Raw genomic sequence first — 18,436 nt, 5'->3', positions numbered from 1 at the left:
GCTGAGGGGCCCCGTGTGGCGGCGTCCGAGGCGCGCTCCCGGCACAGCGCGGCGCCGACTGAGCCCTTCCCGCGCGCGCGCGCCGGCCCCCGAGCCCTCGCACTGCGCCCCCCGCTTCCGCCCCGCTGTATCCCTCCGCCAGGCACCAAAACAGAGCCCCCGGGAACCGCGCAGACGGACGGATCGCTAGCCGCCGCCACCGCCCGCGCCTGCCGGCAGCAGCCATGGTGGCGGAACAGCACCGAGCCCGGCCGGCCGCGACAACCGGCACCGGGCAGAGGAACTCTTTTAGCTTTACCCCGTACCGGATCGGCGGAAGCAGAAACGATCGCACCGCGCAGACCGTTGAACATTCGAAAAGGAGCGCGGTGGCCTCTAATTGGCCGAGGGGGCGGCGCGCGACGCGCCGCGCAGCCAATGGGGAGCGGTGAGGGCGGTTTGAGTTCAAACGGAGGCGCCGCCCCGCGGAGCCGCTCGCGCCTCAGGCGCTGCCCGGGAACCGCGGCGGGAGCGGCCGGTCCCTCACGGCGGGACGGGCACGGACACGGAGCTGGCACCGCTCCTGTGCTCGTACCTGCGCCTGGATCCATACCTGTGCCCCCTCCTGAACCTGTGCTTGTACCTGCGCCTGCATCTGTACCTGTACCTGTGGCCAAACCTGTGCTTGTACCTATGCCCCCTCCTGAACCTGTGTCCCGATCTGTACCTGGGCTTGGATCTGTACCTGTGCCCCAGCCTGAACCTGTGCTTGTACCTGTGACCAAACCTGTGCTTGTAGCTGTGCCCCCTCCTGAACTTGTGCTTGTAGCTGTGCCCTGATCTGTATCTGTGCCCCAAACCTGAACCTTTTCCTGAACCTGTACCAGTGACCAAGCCTGTGCTTGTACCTCTGCTTGGATCTGTACATGAACTTCTACCTGTACCCGAACCTGTACCTCTGACCACAGCTGAATCTGACCCTGTACCTGAATCTGAACCTGTATCTGTGCATGAACCAGTACATGAAGCTGTGCTTGTACCTGCACCTGTGTCTATACCTGTACATGAATCTGTGCCTGTGCCTGAGTTTGTACATGAACCTGTCCCTACACCCGTACCTGGATCTGTACCCAAAAAATTACCTGTGCTCATACCTGTATCTGCACCTGAACCTTTGTCCATAGCTGCACCTGTACATGAACCTGTACCTGAATCTCTACCTGAATCTGTACCTGAACCTTTATCTATATTTGTTCCTGAACCTAAACCTGAACCAATCCAGCCCCTCTCTGAGGGAGGGGGACTTGCAGGGAGCTCAGTGGTCCCAAATTTTCACCTGCCCAGATCAGCAAAACACACCCAGATTCACTTTATATCGATTCAGCTTCACTTAGGCTTTATAAAGTGAGTTCAGCATCTGTGTCTGATCAGATTAAAACAGTACTAGTCACAAAAATACTATTAATCACAAAGGTGAGGGGGAGAAGAATATAAGGAGCAAGTAAACAGCAGCAAAGGTTAAATTAGTATTTTAAGTCCAGTTGAATCAGCAAATTAGTTACCTTAATTTAGATATAAAGCTGATCCCCATCTCTGCTCCCAAACAGGAATTTGTTACTGAGACGAATTTGAGGATCTCTGAGGCCAAGAATTAATATGAACACTGTGTTGTTCTGTGATTGAAGACAGAAGAAAAGAAAAAAACCCTATTAATAGTAACAATAACAACAACAACAACAATGCATTATTGAGATCTGAAATGTGACCTTCATTCCAAGTTTGATGCTCGGGAAGGGGATACAGGACAAGGTCACCCAGCCTTTTGTGCTTCAGGGGATAAAATTCTACTATTCAGATCTTTTACAAAGCAGAACTTTTGATTTTACTCCTGTTTTATTTTCTAGCTTGCCTCAAAGACTATTTTATGCGCTGTGATGACTTTAGATGTGATAGAGTTAGATGTAAGCAGCTTTTTAATTTTTTTTTTTTAATAAATGACTTTGAAGTCTATTTTGTAAGTTTTGGTGGGGCTTTAATTTAGCTCAGATTAATAATAATAATAATAATAATAATAATAATAATAATAATAATAATAATAATAATAATAATAATAATAATAATAATATCTGTGTGCTACTGGACAATCTTTAATTTAGATATAAACCATACCAAAGTCAGGATTTTATTTTTTATCTAATTATCTAATTGGGTATCATTGCTAATTTAAAAATCCTTCCTGGGGGTCCTGAATGATGTATCTAAAAACAATTTCTAGCAGAAAAAACTCTTAGAAATTGAATTTATTGCAGTCTCTGCCAGCCCCCATGTGATCAAAGAGCACAAATAAATAAACACACCTGCACTGTGGCAATAATTGTATTTTCTGGCGTGATTTACAGTGATGCCACAGCTTTTGTGATGTGCAATATTTAGAGGAAAACACAAATTATAACAAAGGTTTTCAATGTCTCCAAGAGCAGCAGTGCTCTCTGAAACAGCATCTGTACAAATATTTACCAAAGCAGATTTACAGGAGGGAAAAAAACAAAAAAAAAAAAAAAAAGGCATTTTCTCCAAGGTTTAAATTTGCTGGTAGGTTAATTTGGAAACATTTAATTTAGATAAATACACCTGAATCCAGCATGAAGTAAAAATAAAGTCAGTGCTTGAAACTCCTTGACAGAGAATTAAAAAATCAGCATTTTAATTTCTCACATCAGGATCCTCATACAGAGTTATTTATTCAAGTGTTGAACAGGTGGTGTGGGAGCACTGAATGAAGCTTATTTACATATTTGTGCTGTGGTTTTTCCTTTAAAAAGCACAAATTCTGGTGAAAGCTTTGCCTAAATTAGGGCTTTTGCAGGGTATAAATATTCAGGCCACTCACACTGTGCAAAGCCAAGACCAGGGATGAGAAGTCTCATGATCACCCCTGAAATTTTAAAGCTTTGCAACAAATCTCTCTCTTAAAGTCATCATTTATTTCACTGACACATTGCACCCAGAATTTTGGAGTGCTGCTATTCATGCACAGAACCTGACTTTGACAGGGTCTGCCCTGCCCACCCTCCCAGGGAACAATTCCTTCCCAATCTCCATCTATCTCTGGCACTCCATGCTCTCACAAACAGTCCCTCTCCATCTTTTTCACAGGTTCCCTTCAGGTTTTGCAAGGACAAATTTCTATAAAAACCTCAACTAGAAAATCCCACGCTCAACAATTCCTCCTCGAGTTCTTCCCACCTGGGAGAGTTCTCCTTGCTTTTTGTCCACCCAGCTGGTGAGAAGTCCCAGCTTGGAATCTTCTGTTCCATGTTTCTGGATAGTTGGAAAAATCAGGAAAATTCAGGAAAATGCTGGAGTTGTTTCTCATGAATGGAAACAGGTGAAAAGGATTCTTTGCACAAAGAACTTCCTTGGCAAGGTGTCAACTCGATTAATGACTGAGTAATTCCCCTCCTCTGGGCAAAGCAGCACAGAAAATGGATAAAAGTCATTAGAAGGAAGCTCTCACCAGAAGATCTAAATTACATCCTAATCCTTTAATTCCTCAGATGAAGAACACTCCCCAAGAAGTTCACTGGCCTGGAAAATTCTCAATTCAACAATTTCTGCATCAGGCAAAACAGAGCTTGACATTTGTGCAGAGCAAACACCTCTGTGATCTGCCTTCGTTTATACTGTTTAAATATCCCATTAAACTAAATTTATTTCATGGACAGTTTACAATTAAATTGCATTTTTTTCCTACAAGTTGAGTTTCTAAAAACAGAACCAGATAAGGAACCAGAAAGTCTTTATGGTATCTTTTTTGTAATGTTTAAAAGTAGGAAAAAACCAACTGTATCACCATCAGAGTACAAAAACATCCATGTTTGCTGTGTGATCAACAATTGCAATTATCACTATTTATTTCAATTAACCAACAGTCAACTAATAACTGATAAATATTTGAGATTCTTCTGTTTTCTGAGAGCACACCAAGGCACCTGCCTGTCCTCACACACAGTTACCTCCAGTGGTTGCACAAGCTGCATAAAAGTATATCACCCAATCAAAAATATTTTATCAACTCTTATGGGATAATTTAAAAAAAATTAACAGCTTTTACATGCAATGGCAAATTAGAATCAGATTTGTTAAGTTTGGAAAAGAACATCAAATCCAACCACCAACCAGTTCACTACTAACCCATGTCCTCCATGCCACATCCACACATTTTTTGAACACTTCCAAGGGTGGGGCTCCACTACTGCCCCAGGCATTTTCCAAATGCTGTAAAACCCTTTCCATGAAGAAATTTTAATTTCCCAACCTCTTCTGGCACAATTTGAGGCCATTTCCTCTCATCCTGCCAGTGTTAGAACAATGCCAAGGAAGGACATGCAGGAAATTTCTTCCCAACAACAAATTTCTTCCCAACAATTTCTTCCCCAAAAAAATAAATCCTAGAATTATCTACCCTGAAGAGGCATCTCCCAAATGGGAGATGTGGGGTGGAGCAGGGGAGACAGAAAAGGGTCGAACAGAGATCAGGCTGCATGAAATCTTGTTTGATCTGACATTAGCATGGAACCCCTGAGCAGTTACTCCTGCTTTACACAAACCTCCCCCCCTTGTTACAACAGCGGGGACTTCAGGGTTAATTTTAGCAAGATGTCCAATGCAAAACTTGTCAAAATGAATTAAGAAATTACTGTTAATTCGAGTGAACTTTCAATTCATCACTGGTGACACAGCTGGAAGTTTAGATCCTATTCTTATCTTGGTATGGTGCCACAGTTTAACACAGGATTATTTTACTTAATATAAATATTTACTTAATTTTACTGCACTTATTTCATCAGATCCCACTTATGGGGACATTTTGGAAGACCTGGATTCCAACTGTTTCCATGAGTTTCTACACCCTTTATATGCACAATGTTCAGTCCCAAAATAAATCAGAATTTTACTCCCAAACAGCTGCAGATAAGCACTGAAAAATTACTTATCTAGGTAATAGATTTCAGCTCTTTTAGAATGCTTAATTCAAATGAACACACAACACAGGAATGAAATTAAAAGATTTAAAGGAAATAATGCAGGTGGAGAATAAAAAGGAAGCTTTGTTCTTGCATCAGAATGTATTAGATCTTGCAATTTGCATATACAAATAATTCAGCCACATTCACCGGCATTAAAAACACAGCAAGATCAAATTAGAAACGTAAGAAAAGAAAATACTAAGAGCTGAAACTGTATAATACATACATATATTATAAAGATTTGACAAATTAAATACATTTTGGTTATACAGAAAAGTTCCAGTAACTTTACATGAAAAATGGGACGAGGGAAACGCAAACATTTCAAAAGACTGAACACGGGGTGGTCAGGCTCATTTTAAAAGTTTAAAAAAATACATAAAAATAGCCTAAAAAACACTGCTAATTACAGTATGCATTCTTCATTAAGGCCCAAGTCAGCCAAGCACTTTGAAGGGATTGCTTTGGGGACAGGGAGTCCATGGCACCCATGGATGGCGGGATGAGGGCGTGGGGAAGCGAACGCTTCAACGCTGAGCTGAGCTGGGACCTTCTGAACACATGAACAGTCCAAGTCACACAGTGACCAAAAGCACAGACAGATCAGAAGGACACTTCCAATCCCACTATTTGGCCTTTTGAAGGAATTCAAAAGACAGAGAGTCAGAGGAAAATTCCAATCCACCCAGACCCTCCCCAGAGCTCCGGCCAGCGAGCACACGCGGTGACTGCCAAGGGAGCTCTTCAAATTCCACAAAAACCTTCATGGAGCTACAGCTGGGAGCTCTGAATTCTGTTTTAGGCATTTCTCAGTCTGGTTATCAACTAAAATCCGAGTACCCACCGAGGATTTGGTGTTCCAGCTGAGCTCCATCCTGCTCCTGGTTGGAAGGAGGCCTTCAGGGAACCCCGTGGGAGTTGTGCTGCAGCTCCTGGGGGCTGTGGGACCCCCACGCCCTCACACCCCATCACTGCTGCACTGAGATCAACCTCACGGCCAACTCAACCCGAGGTTTTACCTCAGGGGCCCCAAAATCTGCCCAACACACAAATTATTATTGTTCAAATGCTGGCTAAAGCATCAGCAAGATCCTGACAACAGGATCATACCATGGGAATTCCTTACTTCTCCAACCTTTTGGATCTCCCTGCACTGAGACTGACTTCAGGAAACAACCCCAGTTTTCACCAAAGGGACCCACAAATCTGCCCAACAGACAAATTATTATTATTGTTGTTATTATTATTATTATTATTAAAATGCCCCCTAAATGGTTGGAAAGATCCTGACATCAGGATCATACAATAGGAATTCCTTTGCATTATTTTCCAGTTTTTTGGAGTCTCCCTGCACTGAGATTGACTTCATGCACAACTCACCCCAAGTTTTTACCTTAGAGACCTCAAATTCTGACAAATTATTATTCAAATGTGGGCTAAATGGTTGGAAAAGATCCTGACATGAGGATCAGAAAATGGGAATTCCTTTGCATTACTCTCCAGCCTCGGGGAGCCTTTGCTCTAAATCAAACTATAATTTCCAGGCTGAATTTATTCTGGCTCTTTCCATTTGGATGGAATTTCAGGAACATGCCCTTCCTCAGCTCCACTTTCAGTACCCAACCTTGAGTGTTTCTTCTCATAGAGACTCACGAGTGAGGTTTAGTCTTTAACCTCACTCGTTTCTGAAGTGCATAATTTACTGTACAAATAAATACAGGAGTGCAGCAATGGGAAGACAAGAACAGCCAATGGCACTGTGGGGATTGGGGGCTCAGGAATTCCCATCCCAAACCTTTTCCAGCCAGGCTGGAATGGAAGGAGACCTAGGGACACCTTCCCATCCCCTTGCATTGCTCCAAGGGGCAAGGAGATTCTACTGGAATGGGATAAAATAGTGCAAGAACAGCAGGGAGAAGCTCAGGTTAAGCTGCTTGTTTGAAATTAGGCTTTGATGCTGCATGGCCAAAGCCTGGCTGGACGAGACAGAACTGCTGCATATTTGTTATTTAATTCATTACAGATTCACCCCTTTGTGCTCATTAACTCAGAGATGCTTTGGGAAGAGTGGGAGAGATAAATTTGGTAATTATTCAACATTCGGGTGCCCTGTGATTTTGGGGATTTCCCAGCCCCTGGTCAGGGCTGTAATAAAAAATTTATATTTTCTGTCACCAATTCTATTCTCAGTAGTACTTGCAATAAAAATATATCTCTGTACACAACTCTAAACCTCTTTAAGAAAGTCCTTTTTTGATAACATTTCTGGGAGGGTAAGAACCTGGAGGAACTTTTGCTACAATACTCAATGTTTCTGGCATTGAACTGTTCATAAAATGTTTTTTTCTTCCAATTTTTACCTCTTAATTATCCTGCTGAGTCAAATCAAGGAATAAGAGTTCATCTCTTATTTTAAAGAAGTGAGAAATTATGCAGGTGTTTATAGAGAAGAGAAGCTTTTAACTTAATTTCTGGCCTTTCTCTTCAAGTAGACAAGTTCAGGTGCTGCAAAATATACTTTTCAAATATGCAAAATATTCTGAAAATCACATTATTGCCTTTCTAAGTCAAATTAAACATTATTTGGGCAAAAAAACCAAATGAATAGGGCTTTGAAAATTCTGTTAATTCAAAAATTCAAATCTGTATTTCTACTGATTTTTTCCTATGGACAGTAAGACTCAAAATCCAACAAAACCTGGAGGCTCTTTAAAACAACCTGAAAAAATAAATAACTATTTTCGTGGTGAACATATTTTCCAGATGAACAAAATATGTTCAAACATGTGCACCCAAATTCACTTTTTTGAGGATGAACTGTAAATCACTTGCCAAAAATTCAAGAATTGGGAGATAACGCTGTTGATAAATATTTATGAGTGGCAAAATTCAAAGGAAAAAAAAAACCAATAATTAATTTTTTGTTATTTAGAATAAAGATTTCTATCCCATCTTACAGTGCTATACAGTATAGGAACATTATACTTTACTTTAGAAGATATTTATATTTAAGAAACAACTTTATACAGCAAATGCAACTTTTAGAGCCAGCACAACGTTGTATTTACAGTTCAGTTGACAATCCGAGTGACACAGAATAAATTAACATAATATACAACTATTTATACAGACAAATTAAAAAATAAGGCAGAATTCTCATTTGAAATTAGCATAATCTGAAAAGATGTCGATGAAATCTTGTACCACTCTGTAGCAGAATTCATACTGTTCCTGGAAAACAAGGAAAAGAGATCAAAATGTGCTTTTGGTTACAATAAAAAACATGAATTCTGCAAATCCCAGGGATAAATTCAGTATGTCCTAACAGAGACCAGTAGCTGAGGACTGGTCTGTTCTGATTTCTGGTTATTATTTTAAATAAAACCAATGGTTTATTTTCTTTGGTCAGACACAGGCTGATCCTTGCTCTTTAGTTCAAATGATTTCTTGAGCTTTTTCAGAAATGCTTCTTAAACTGAATCAGTTCTTAGGCCTGGCTTTTGATTTAAACCCAGCTGCTCACAGCAGAAACTCCTGAGCACTGCCCAGGGATAATCAGGGAATCAGAAAATCCCAGGATGACTGGGGTGGGAAGAGACCTTAAATCCCACCCAGTGCCACCCCTGCCATGGCAGGGACACTTCCCACTGTCCCAGTGCTCCCAGCCCCAGTGTCCAACCCGGCCTTGGGCACTGCCAGGGATCCAGGGGCAGCCCCAGCTGCTCTGGGCACCCCGTGCCAGCCCAGCCCCTCCCAGGGAAGGATTTCTTTAGCAAATAATATAAAATATGACAATCATGCTTATTCCAGAGCCTAAGAATTAATTTCAAGTCAGTTCTTCTCATTCTGGATAGTTGCCCAACAGAACCAGTGAGGGATGTGGGAAAACCCAAATTTAGATTATTGCTAAAGCATCACTTTCCTTCAGCAGCTGTGGAAGGAAACTCCACAGCTGCTCTGGGAATTCCATCCCAGCCCCTCCCCACCCTCCCAGGGAGGAATTCCTTCCCAATATCCCACCCATCCCTCTCTCAGCCTGAGCATGGATAACCCAATTCCATTTCTACATCCCTGTTCTTCCTATCTGTGGGATGGAGAGAACATCCCTGGAAAAAGGGTTTGAGGTAATTGTTTATAAGAGGTTTCAGCTGCTGAATGAAAGCTGCTATGGAAATCAAAAATATCAATATTTTTATGTATTTTCAAGTTAAGAAAAGTCTCAAAAAACTTTTTTATGTTTACTTAATATGGAAACGCATCTGAACTAAGGTTCAAAGAGTAGTTGGAGATGACTTGAAGGAAAACTTTAAAGATTTTAAACAAGTCAGAGACATTTCCAAAGATTTCCACACCTGTGGGAGTGCCCAAGGCCAGGCTGGACAGGGCTTGAAACAGCCTGGGGTAGTGGAAGGTGTCCCTGCCATGGCAGGGCTGGGAATGGGATGAGCTTTAAGGTCCCTTCCAGTCAAAACCATTCTGTGATTCCAGTTCATGCCCAGACATTTTAAGGTTACTTAATATATTTTATCACCTGCAACACTCAAAATACATTTAGTTTCACCGCCTCAAGTTCCTAAAAGTCAGAGAATATGTAACCAAATTGTATTTTTAGACATGCTCCAAAACCCCCTGTAAAACCCTGATTATGCCTTGTACACACACATCCACCATGCATCATTTATGCCAACCTGCCAAAAAAAAACCCTTTTATTCTCCTTTCCCAGGAACATTTACACCCAGAACTCCCTTCCAAAGGCCTGGGAAATCCCATACCAGTGTTTGCACCATGTGTGGCCTCTGCAGCCTCAAGCTCTTCACAGCCTGGAACACGTCCAGGAGCCCCTCAGCCTTGACCCGCTCCAGGATGTTGCTCAGGGCTATGAAGGTTCCCGTTCTCCCTGCTCCAGCACTGCAATGAAAACACAATTTTTTTTGGCATGAAGTGGGATAAAATGGGAAAAAGAGCAATGGGATCTGCAATGCAAGGAACTCTCAGAACTTTGGGCCTGTAAGCCAAAGCTTAGAATTAAACCCAGGATTTGATCTGAGACCTTGGAAAAGGCTTCCAAACCCAGGGGCTGGAAGGGAGAATGTGGATTTAGAGTTTAAAGCAGAGACATCTTAAACCAAGTAAAAGGAAGTTTAGAGTTTTAGAGTTTAGGATATAGAAAAAATAAAAGTTGTTACAGAGGTAAACAAGGAGTTTAGAATGCAGCACTGTAGGTTTGTGTGTCATAACATGATTGGCTAAGAAAGCTCACACTGTAGCATGGGTCCACAAGATGAAATATTTAAGGATTGGGTCAAAACCATAAATATCCTTGTTGGCAGTGTTTTATTGGTCAATAAATCCTTTAAAAGGTGTTGTAACTAAGGGTCTTGTGACCTTCTGAGCCATGCAGTGAGGATGTGAGCCAAACTCACCCTTCCTGTCTAGGTAGAAAACAAGAAAAATAAATCAAATAATCTAAAACAATTCAGAGGTCCTGTCTCTAACTCGCTCAAAACTTCAAAAACCCCCACCAAAGAGGAATGCCAGGGGCACAGAGCAGCCCAGCTGAGGTGCAGAGGGGCTCACCTGCAGTGCACAGTGATGGGGTGGTTCCCTGTCTGCTGCTGCTGCTTCTGCACAGCTGCAATGAGGTCGATCATGCCCTTCCCTTCAGCAGGAATCCCGATCTCCGGCCACCCGTGGAAGTGGAACTGCCTGACCAGCCTGCTCTGCTTCTCCTGGTTGCTCTGCCAGCAGGAAAACACCCTTCAGCCACTCGGCACTCCCAGGTGCAAACACAATTCCTGCCTGGAGCATCTGCAGCAGCCATTTTGTACTGCAGAATCTGCAACCTGGGCCGCACCATATTAAGGAGCTTGGTGATTTTATTGCCAGTGACATTCCATGATTCTACCCTGGCAGCTCAGCTTCTAAATCCCCCACCCACTGATAATTTCCCCTCTCCAATTTTCCTTGGGTTTGCCCTTAGGGTACACTGCAAGTGTCCAAGGCCAGGTTGGACAGGGCTTGGAAAAATCTGGGACAGTGGGAGATGTCCCTGCCCATGGCAGGGGTGGAGTGAGATGAGTTTTAAGGTCCCTTCCAACCCAAACCCAAATTTTGGGAAAAATCTTGAATCAAATTTTCTTTGATACCTATGTGGGAGTACCCATCTATGTGGGAGATGGCAAAAAATTCTAGGAATAACAGCAACAACAAAACAGTTTAAAAAAAACCCCAAAACCCACTCCCCAACTTTGCAACCACCTGTTTCACTGATCAGAATTTTCAGATGCTTTAAACAAAATTGTCTCATATAAGCTTCCTCTTAATGCCAGCTTTTGATTAACCACATTTAAGTTTAGACAGAAATCACAGAATTTAAGATACATAACCAGATTTGTAAATGCCTTCTGATGGGAAAAATAAAAAAAAATTAAAAAAACCAACAAAACAACAAAACCCGCTGGAATTGTAAAGAATTACCGGGTTATATGTAACCAGGAAGTCCCTCACACTGATGGCATCCATCAGGCTGTCACTCTTGATTTCCACCGTGATCTCTCCGTGAGTCACAGAGCCCTCTGATGGCCAGTACTGGCAGCATTTCTCCTGCAGAATCCAGAGAATTGCAAATATTCCTTGATTTATTTTCCCCAGTTATCTACATTGTCATGAATCTCTGGCCTAAGAAGTGACATCCAGCATAATAAGTGTGTTCTAAACACTAAGAATACAGAGATAAAATATTTCTTGTATGGAAATCATCTTGATGAAAAAGGCTCAGGAGGCCCAGATAGCAAATACTGCTTTAAAACAGAGGAGAATAATAAATGGAATTCCTGAAAGCAAGGTAATGTTGTTAACAACCTCCCAAAACCATCAAGAAAAAATTTTTCACAACACCCTTGTTGAACCCAGAATTTTCAAGCTGCAGCATAGGACTAATTAATTAATGACATTAATTCTGTATTTAAATAAAATAATGAATTAATTCCTGTATTTTAATCAAATTAGGACAAGCTCAGAATGAGCAACGGGACAAGTGGGATAAAAGTTTACACAAAAGTTTATTCCCAAATCCCAAAACTCTGTCTCATGTCAGGCATCCCTTGAAGCAAAGTGGAAGCTTTCAAAAATCACAATATTCTGCAGTTTTTTTGGTGTTTCCTGACAATTCCAGAAAAAGCAGCAATGCTGCCTCACACCAAAGAGTGAAGCAAGAGCTTGTTTTAGGAAAAGCCAAGAAAAATTCAGATTGCTGGAATTTTTAGACCAAAAAAAAAAAACCCTGTTTCTCCAGTATTGATGCTCATGGTTTGCAGGTGGGAAGGGGAAGTGTGGGGCTGCAGGGGGGGCACGAGTCAGATCAGGCCCTTTTCTGACCCAGACATGGGGCAACTGAGAGGCCTTTTAAAAACTTTTATTCCATTTTCAGTCTCGTGGGAAGGGTGAGACAATACAGATGTAATAATTCACACCATCACAATCAGAGGCTATTTCCTAATTACAAGACACTATAAGTGTTTCTTGGCCTATCAGCTTTTGCCCCACCATGCTGTAAATGCCTTAAAGCCAATCTAAAATTACCCCTCTTGGGTTATGGGAGAGGTTTTACAGTGACTTCTGTCAGCCAGAGAGAAGTTTGATCCATGTTAACCCCTGAAAGAATTTCCTACCAAGGGTGTTGACACAGAAACCAAGAAAGAAAGAAGGATAAATAAGAGAAACCTGCAATTCCATTCCATCGAGCTCTTTGTTTGTCTTTCCTGACCAATGAGTGAAGTGTAAATTTAGGAGTTTTGTCAGAATGTATAAAAAGCATGCATGCTAGAATAAAACCAGTTTGAACCCTTCTGAAAACAGAGTCTGTTGCTTTGCATTGTCTCCATCTCAACTACAACAGTGGCTCCCACTCCAATGCACCTTTCATGGTTCCATTTCTCCAAAGTACCCAGACTTATTTGCAAGGCCACCCTTTGAAACTTGCTTCTATTTCCATTTCTCCCTCAACAATGCCTGTCCTATTCCATGGCATCTCTAAGTCAGCATTTCCCATCTCAAGGTTTGTGTGTGAGCCTTGTGCCAGGCTCTGAGAGCTCTCCCCAGACCCATTTCCCATTCCCCACGTACCTGCTCCCTCTCCTGGACCTCGGTGAGCATCACGATGGTGTGGCACTTCCACTCCCACACCATCCTCCAGAAATCCTCCACCGTGTGAGGCAGGGGGCCCTGGGTGGCAATGAAATAATCCTTCTGCCGATAGCCCTGTGGGAGACAGGGGTCACACAGGGGACAGGGACGGTGGCCACGGGGACATCACGGCTTAAACGGGGGCTTCTCCCCAGGGAACGACGGGAGCAGCCTCAGGCGGCACCAGGGAAGGGGCAGGTTGGGTGTTAGGGGGAATTTCCCCACAGAAGATGTCAGTGAGTGCCCATCCTGGAGGGATTTAAAGCCATGTGGAGGTGGCACTTGGGGACATGGGGCAGTGCTGGGGGACGGTTGGACTCGATGGTCTGAGAGAGCTTTTCCAAATTCACAATGCTCAAGGTGAATTTCTCCAGTCATGGCTGAGGGGATGAGATGCTGCAGGATGACATTTCACAAGATCATCACAACAGCAGCTCCCAGCTTTTCTTTAGAATCAACTTCTGCCTCAAGTTTTGAGGTCCAGCTTTATTTCACAGAATCAATGAGGTTGGAGAAGACCTCTGAGGCCATTGAGTCCAACGTGTGACCCAACCCCAGTGCTCTGAGGGCACATCCAGCCTCTCCTTATTCCCATGCAGGTGTGATCTGTGTGAAATCCACAGCCCACAGTCACTAACGTGGTTTCACTGCTTAAGGACATGATTAATTCTCATATTTCAACAAAAACAAGGCACAATCCTGTGTTCAGCTTCCAACAGGAAGCTGGGAAGAAAGCCTGGAATTCATCCAGCTCTGCCCAAGTAAAGGCTGGCTGCCAGACACTGTCACAGCTTTTCCTGTGCTCAACACTGACTTCTCTGTTTCTCAGAAAAGCAAATATTTACACCTGTTAACCTGACCCAGATAGTGGAATCACTGGCTGTAATTGTGCAGCTGATTTGTTTGGTCAGAATTGAATGAAAGGTTTGGTTTATAAATCTAACAACAAGGTTTAAATTGCACAACCATTTAAGCTGAAATTAAAAACACCAGATAAGAAATGCATTTGGAAACTCCCATATAAACAAAGCTCATGTTCTTTGCAAGCCAAGCTGATTGTGCCTCTTTAAAAAGACCTATGAGCAGCAGCAAAATCTCAGATTTGGAAAGGAAAGGCATGAAAATGTTGTATACTTACATCTATGAAGGAAGCATTGATGTAATCTGTGTACTCCTGCCCTCTTTTCATGGACAGAATCACTCTGTTAAAATCATCTGGGAAAAAAAAAAAAGTCTGGGCTTAGTTTTGAGTCTATAAAAAAAGTCTGGGCTTAGTTTCGAGTCCAATAAAAAAAGTCTGGGCTTAATTTTGAGTCCAGTCTTACTTTTGCCAACTGCCCATGGAAGAACAAACCCCACCCAATCTTTACTGTGAAATGTTCATTTTCAGGTGCAAACATCCCAGTGCTGCTCAGACTGTGCATGGAACCACACAGAAAAGGGGTGGTTTAACAGGTGAAATTGCTGAGTTATTTAATTCCAAATCCCTGACTGTAACAGATTTTAAGGTGATTCAGTAAAACCCAATTCACTGAATCTTTTACAGACGAGTTTGTAAGGGGAACTCAGAGCTGGGTTCTGCCAGCACACAGATCCAGTGTGTGCTCCCAGCCAGGATTTCCTGGCACTGTCCCTGCAGAGGAGGAGCTGGGCTCTTACAGGGGATGATCTGGATGACCCTGGCTTTCTTCATGTTGGCTGGGAGGTTGCCAGTCCTCATGTTCTCCTTCATGATGCGCACGTTGGTCAGCTTCTGCAGAGAGCACAGAGCAGGAGTGAGACCCAGCACATCCTGCAGAGCCCTTGTGGGGTAAAAAATCCCTGCCACACTCACAGGGAGCCTGCAGCCACTGCCCTGTCCTGGCTATAGAAACTGAGAAGGAATAACAGTCACAGCATCCCAGAATGGGATGGGTTGGAAGGGACTTTAAACCCCATCCAGTGCCATGGGCAGGGACATCTCCCACTGTCCCAGCCTGGCCTTGGACACCTCCAGGGATCCAGGGGCAGCCACAGCTGCTCTGGGCACCCTGTGCCAAGGCCTGCCCACCCTCACAGCCAAAAATTCCTTCCCAGTATCCCATCCAATCTTCCTTCCCTCAATACTGTTGATTTTAGAACTTGTTGCTCTATCATCAAACTTATTTTTAGATCATATTCCTTACCCAGTTCCCAATTTCTGGTTAACTTAGTTCTTTAAAGCAAAGAGAGAACTCCAGTTAACACCCAGATGTCAATTAATACTTTAAAACTACACAGAAAATAAATATTTTACCATAAGGATAATCATTAAAGAAATTCTAACTATTCCTTCAGGGAACTAAAATAATTTAAACAATGATCACACACAGCCAGTGTGGTTTTCTTCATCTGGGGTTTCTCCACTGATAGGAAATGGGGTTTTTGGGGTTTTTTTTTGATGTTTTTCTCCAGCCCTGTACCTTTCCTGCTGTCAGATACCTCAGAGTTAACAATCCCACTGGGATGCAGATTAGGAGCACCTAATCCAGCTTCCTGTTCCAGCATTATCTGATCTGGCACCCTGCACCAGATTCAGAGAATCACTCCACTTTTCTTTATAAACAAACAAAAAGCATTTAGGGAAAGGCCATGGAATGACACAGCTCTGAATGAGGGAATGAGATTAAAATCTGAATTTAGGGAACAGAATGTTCAGCAAGGCCCCATTCACAACAAGCACCACATAAAACAACTCCTTCCCTTTTATGCACCTTTAAGGTAACACTTTTATCCTCTTGGCTTGCATCTTGGAAATCCTATGGGAGAGATTTCCATACTTACTTTAAATTCCTCTTCCAGCCCTATTTTGACCAGGTTTGGGGCTGCATTTTGGGAAGTCTGGAGGTGTTTTTCCAGGGATGACACATCCAGCTCCGTGTCACCGTAGAGGTAGTACTCGAGTAAGGCTTGGTAAATGAAGGAATATTGCATCTGGAAGGGACAGAGAGGAAGAGGAAGGGAGGGAAATGAGGAATTCTGGGACTTTTTTAATAATCCCAGAATGGTTTGGCTTGGAAGGGACCTTAAATCCCACCCAGTGCCACCCCTGGCGTGGCAGGGACACCTCCCATTGTCCCAGGTTGCTCCAAGTCCCAATGTCCAACCTGGCCTTGGGCACTGCCAGGGATCCAGGGGCAGCCCCAGCTGCTCTGGGAATTCCATCCCAGCCCCTCCTCACCCTCACAGGGAACAATTCCTAATTCCCAATATCCCATCTAACTTCAAAACCACTGCTCCTTGTCTTGTCAGTGTTTGGTGACAATCTTCTAATTATTAACATAACAATAATTAGAAATTATTATGCTAAACCAGAGTTTTCCTGTTTGCTCACATTTCCACTCATATTCTCTGACATTCCACTCTCATGTGCATGGGAAAACCATGAGAAATAACTCCTAAAAATCAAGTGTTTCACATTGGTCTTCTCCACCTTTATCTTCTGCACCACCCCACATCCTTCACTGAGCTTTGTGCATTTTTGAATTAGAGAATCCCAGAACGATTCGGGATGGAAGGGACCTTAAAACTCATCCATCCCACCCCTGCCATGGACAGGGACACCTTCCAACATCCCAGGCTGCTCTAAGCCCCAATTTCCCAATTGCCCAATAGCACTGAGCTACAACAGAGTGGGAACACAGCAGCATTTCCCCCTCTGCCCAGGAAAAGCTGGAATTCCGGGTGACTGGAGTGCACTCACATCAGTCTGGACCATCTGTGGCCGCTGGTTGCGGATCCTGCAGACGAAGTCAAAGACATCCACCCTGTGCTCGGCGTGCATCATGTCGATGATGGCGTCGATGACGATGAAGGTGCCCGTGCGCCCCACGCCCGCGCTGGGGAGGGACAAACACGAGGTCATCACACACCCTCTGCACACAGAGACACGCTCCTCTCACAGGATTATCCTGTGAGAAAGCTCAGGGGAAAGGATTAGAACAATTCTCATCTCCGCTTGCTGCTCCTGTTGTTGGGCACTTGTGTGTGGCGGTGTTTGAGGGTCCCCAGGACGAGGGGAGAGATGAGAATCTTGACTCCATGTTTCAGAAGGCTGGTTTATTGTTTATGATATATATTATATTAAAAGAAAATGATATACTAAAACTATAGAATTAGAACAATTCTTATCTCCACTTGCTGCACCTCTTGCTGGGCACATGTGTGTGATGGTGTTTGAGGATCCCCAGGACGAGGGGAGAGATGAGAATCTTGACTCCATGTTTCAGAAGGCTGATTTATTATTTTATGATATATATTATATTAGAAGAAAATGCTATACTAAAACTATACTAAAAGAATAGAAGAAAGGAGACATTAGAAGGCTAGACAAGAATGAATAATAAAAATCTGTGACTCTCAGAGCCTCAACACAGCTGGACCAAGACTGGTCATCAAGTAAAAACAGCTCATATGAGCCCAATCCAAGATGCACCTGTTGGTGAACCATCTCCAGACCACATTCCACAGCCATCAGATACTCATTGTTTACATTTCTTTTCTGAGGCCTCTCAGCTTCTCAGGAGAAAACTCCTGGCAAAGGGATTTTTCAGAAAACATGTCAGTGACACCTGTGGAATGTGTTATGGAGATGATTTACCACAGGGTGGTTTGTTAATTGGACACTGGATGGTGTTTGGAGAGATTGACCAATTAGGTCAAAGCTGTATGGGACAGTCTGTAAGGGTTACGAGTTTCTTATTAGTACAGTATAATACAGTACAGCTCAATAAAGCAATGGATCAGCCTTCTGCACTCATGGATCAGTGCTAATTACTCCCTGTTCAGGGGACTGTTGTTGCCACAATACAAACACACAAAAACCTCCTGGAATCACCCAAATCTGCAGGAACTGCTGCAGCAGTGAGCCTCATGCTCACACTGGATTGAAACATTAGATCTCAGATCCTTTAGTCCAGCAGTCCCCCCCATGTCCCCAAGTGCCACATCCACAGGGCTTTTAAATCCCTTCAGGAATGGGTTCTACCCCTGTGGCCTGTCCCAATGCCTGGTCACCCTTTCAGTGAAGAAATTCACAGAATTCACAGAATCACTGGGTTGGAAGAGACCTTCAAGATCATGGAGTCCCACCCAGCCCCAACAGCTCAACTCAACCCTGGCACCCAGTGCCACATCCAGGCTTTGTTAAACACACCCAGGGATGGGGACTCCAGCACTTCCCTGGGCAGCCATTCCAGAACTTTATCACCCTTTCTGTGAAAAA

The 18,436-nt window shown here is 43.3% G+C and overlaps 1 protein-coding gene across 6 annotated transcripts in view; it reads right to left on the bottom strand.

Moving 5' to 3' along the window:
• Positions 1 to 5,037: 5,037 nt before the first annotated feature.
• PTPRE (protein tyrosine phosphatase receptor type E) overlaps positions 5,038 to 18,436 on the bottom strand; it is a 94,711-nt gene continuing 81,312 nt past the window's right edge. For 5 of the 6 annotated variants that reach the window (XM_066554617.1, XM_066554616.1, XM_066554611.1 and 2 more), the window contains exons 12-20: positions 16,916 to 17,051; positions 15,997 to 16,146; positions 14,854 to 14,947; positions 14,333 to 14,409; positions 13,135 to 13,269; positions 11,488 to 11,613; positions 10,588 to 10,748; positions 9,783 to 9,918; positions 5,038 to 8,240 (exon numbers count right to left, since the gene is read on the bottom strand). In XM_066554617.1, the coding sequence (XP_066410714.1) occupies positions 8,166 to 8,240; positions 9,783 to 9,918; positions 10,588 to 10,748; positions 11,488 to 11,613; positions 13,135 to 13,269; positions 14,333 to 14,409; positions 14,854 to 14,947; positions 15,997 to 16,146; positions 16,916 to 17,051 (1,090 nt within the window). In that variant the 3' untranslated portion in view covers positions 5,038 to 8,165. The remainder of the gene's footprint in view (positions 8,241 to 9,782; positions 9,919 to 10,587; positions 10,749 to 11,487; positions 11,614 to 13,134; positions 13,270 to 14,332; positions 14,410 to 14,853; positions 14,948 to 15,996; positions 16,147 to 16,915; positions 17,052 to 18,436) is intronic. The other variant, XM_066554612.1, reaches the window with a different exon arrangement.

Source organism: Molothrus aeneus, chromosome 8 (genome assembly GCF_037042795.1).
Source record: "Molothrus aeneus isolate 106 chromosome 8, BPBGC_Maene_1.0, whole genome shotgun sequence".
NCBI classification, from domain to species: domain Eukaryota; kingdom Metazoa; phylum Chordata; class Aves; order Passeriformes; family Icteridae; genus Molothrus; species Molothrus aeneus.
Note: the sequence above shows the minus strand (reverse complement) of the source record. Positions and strands in the feature narration are given on the sequence as shown.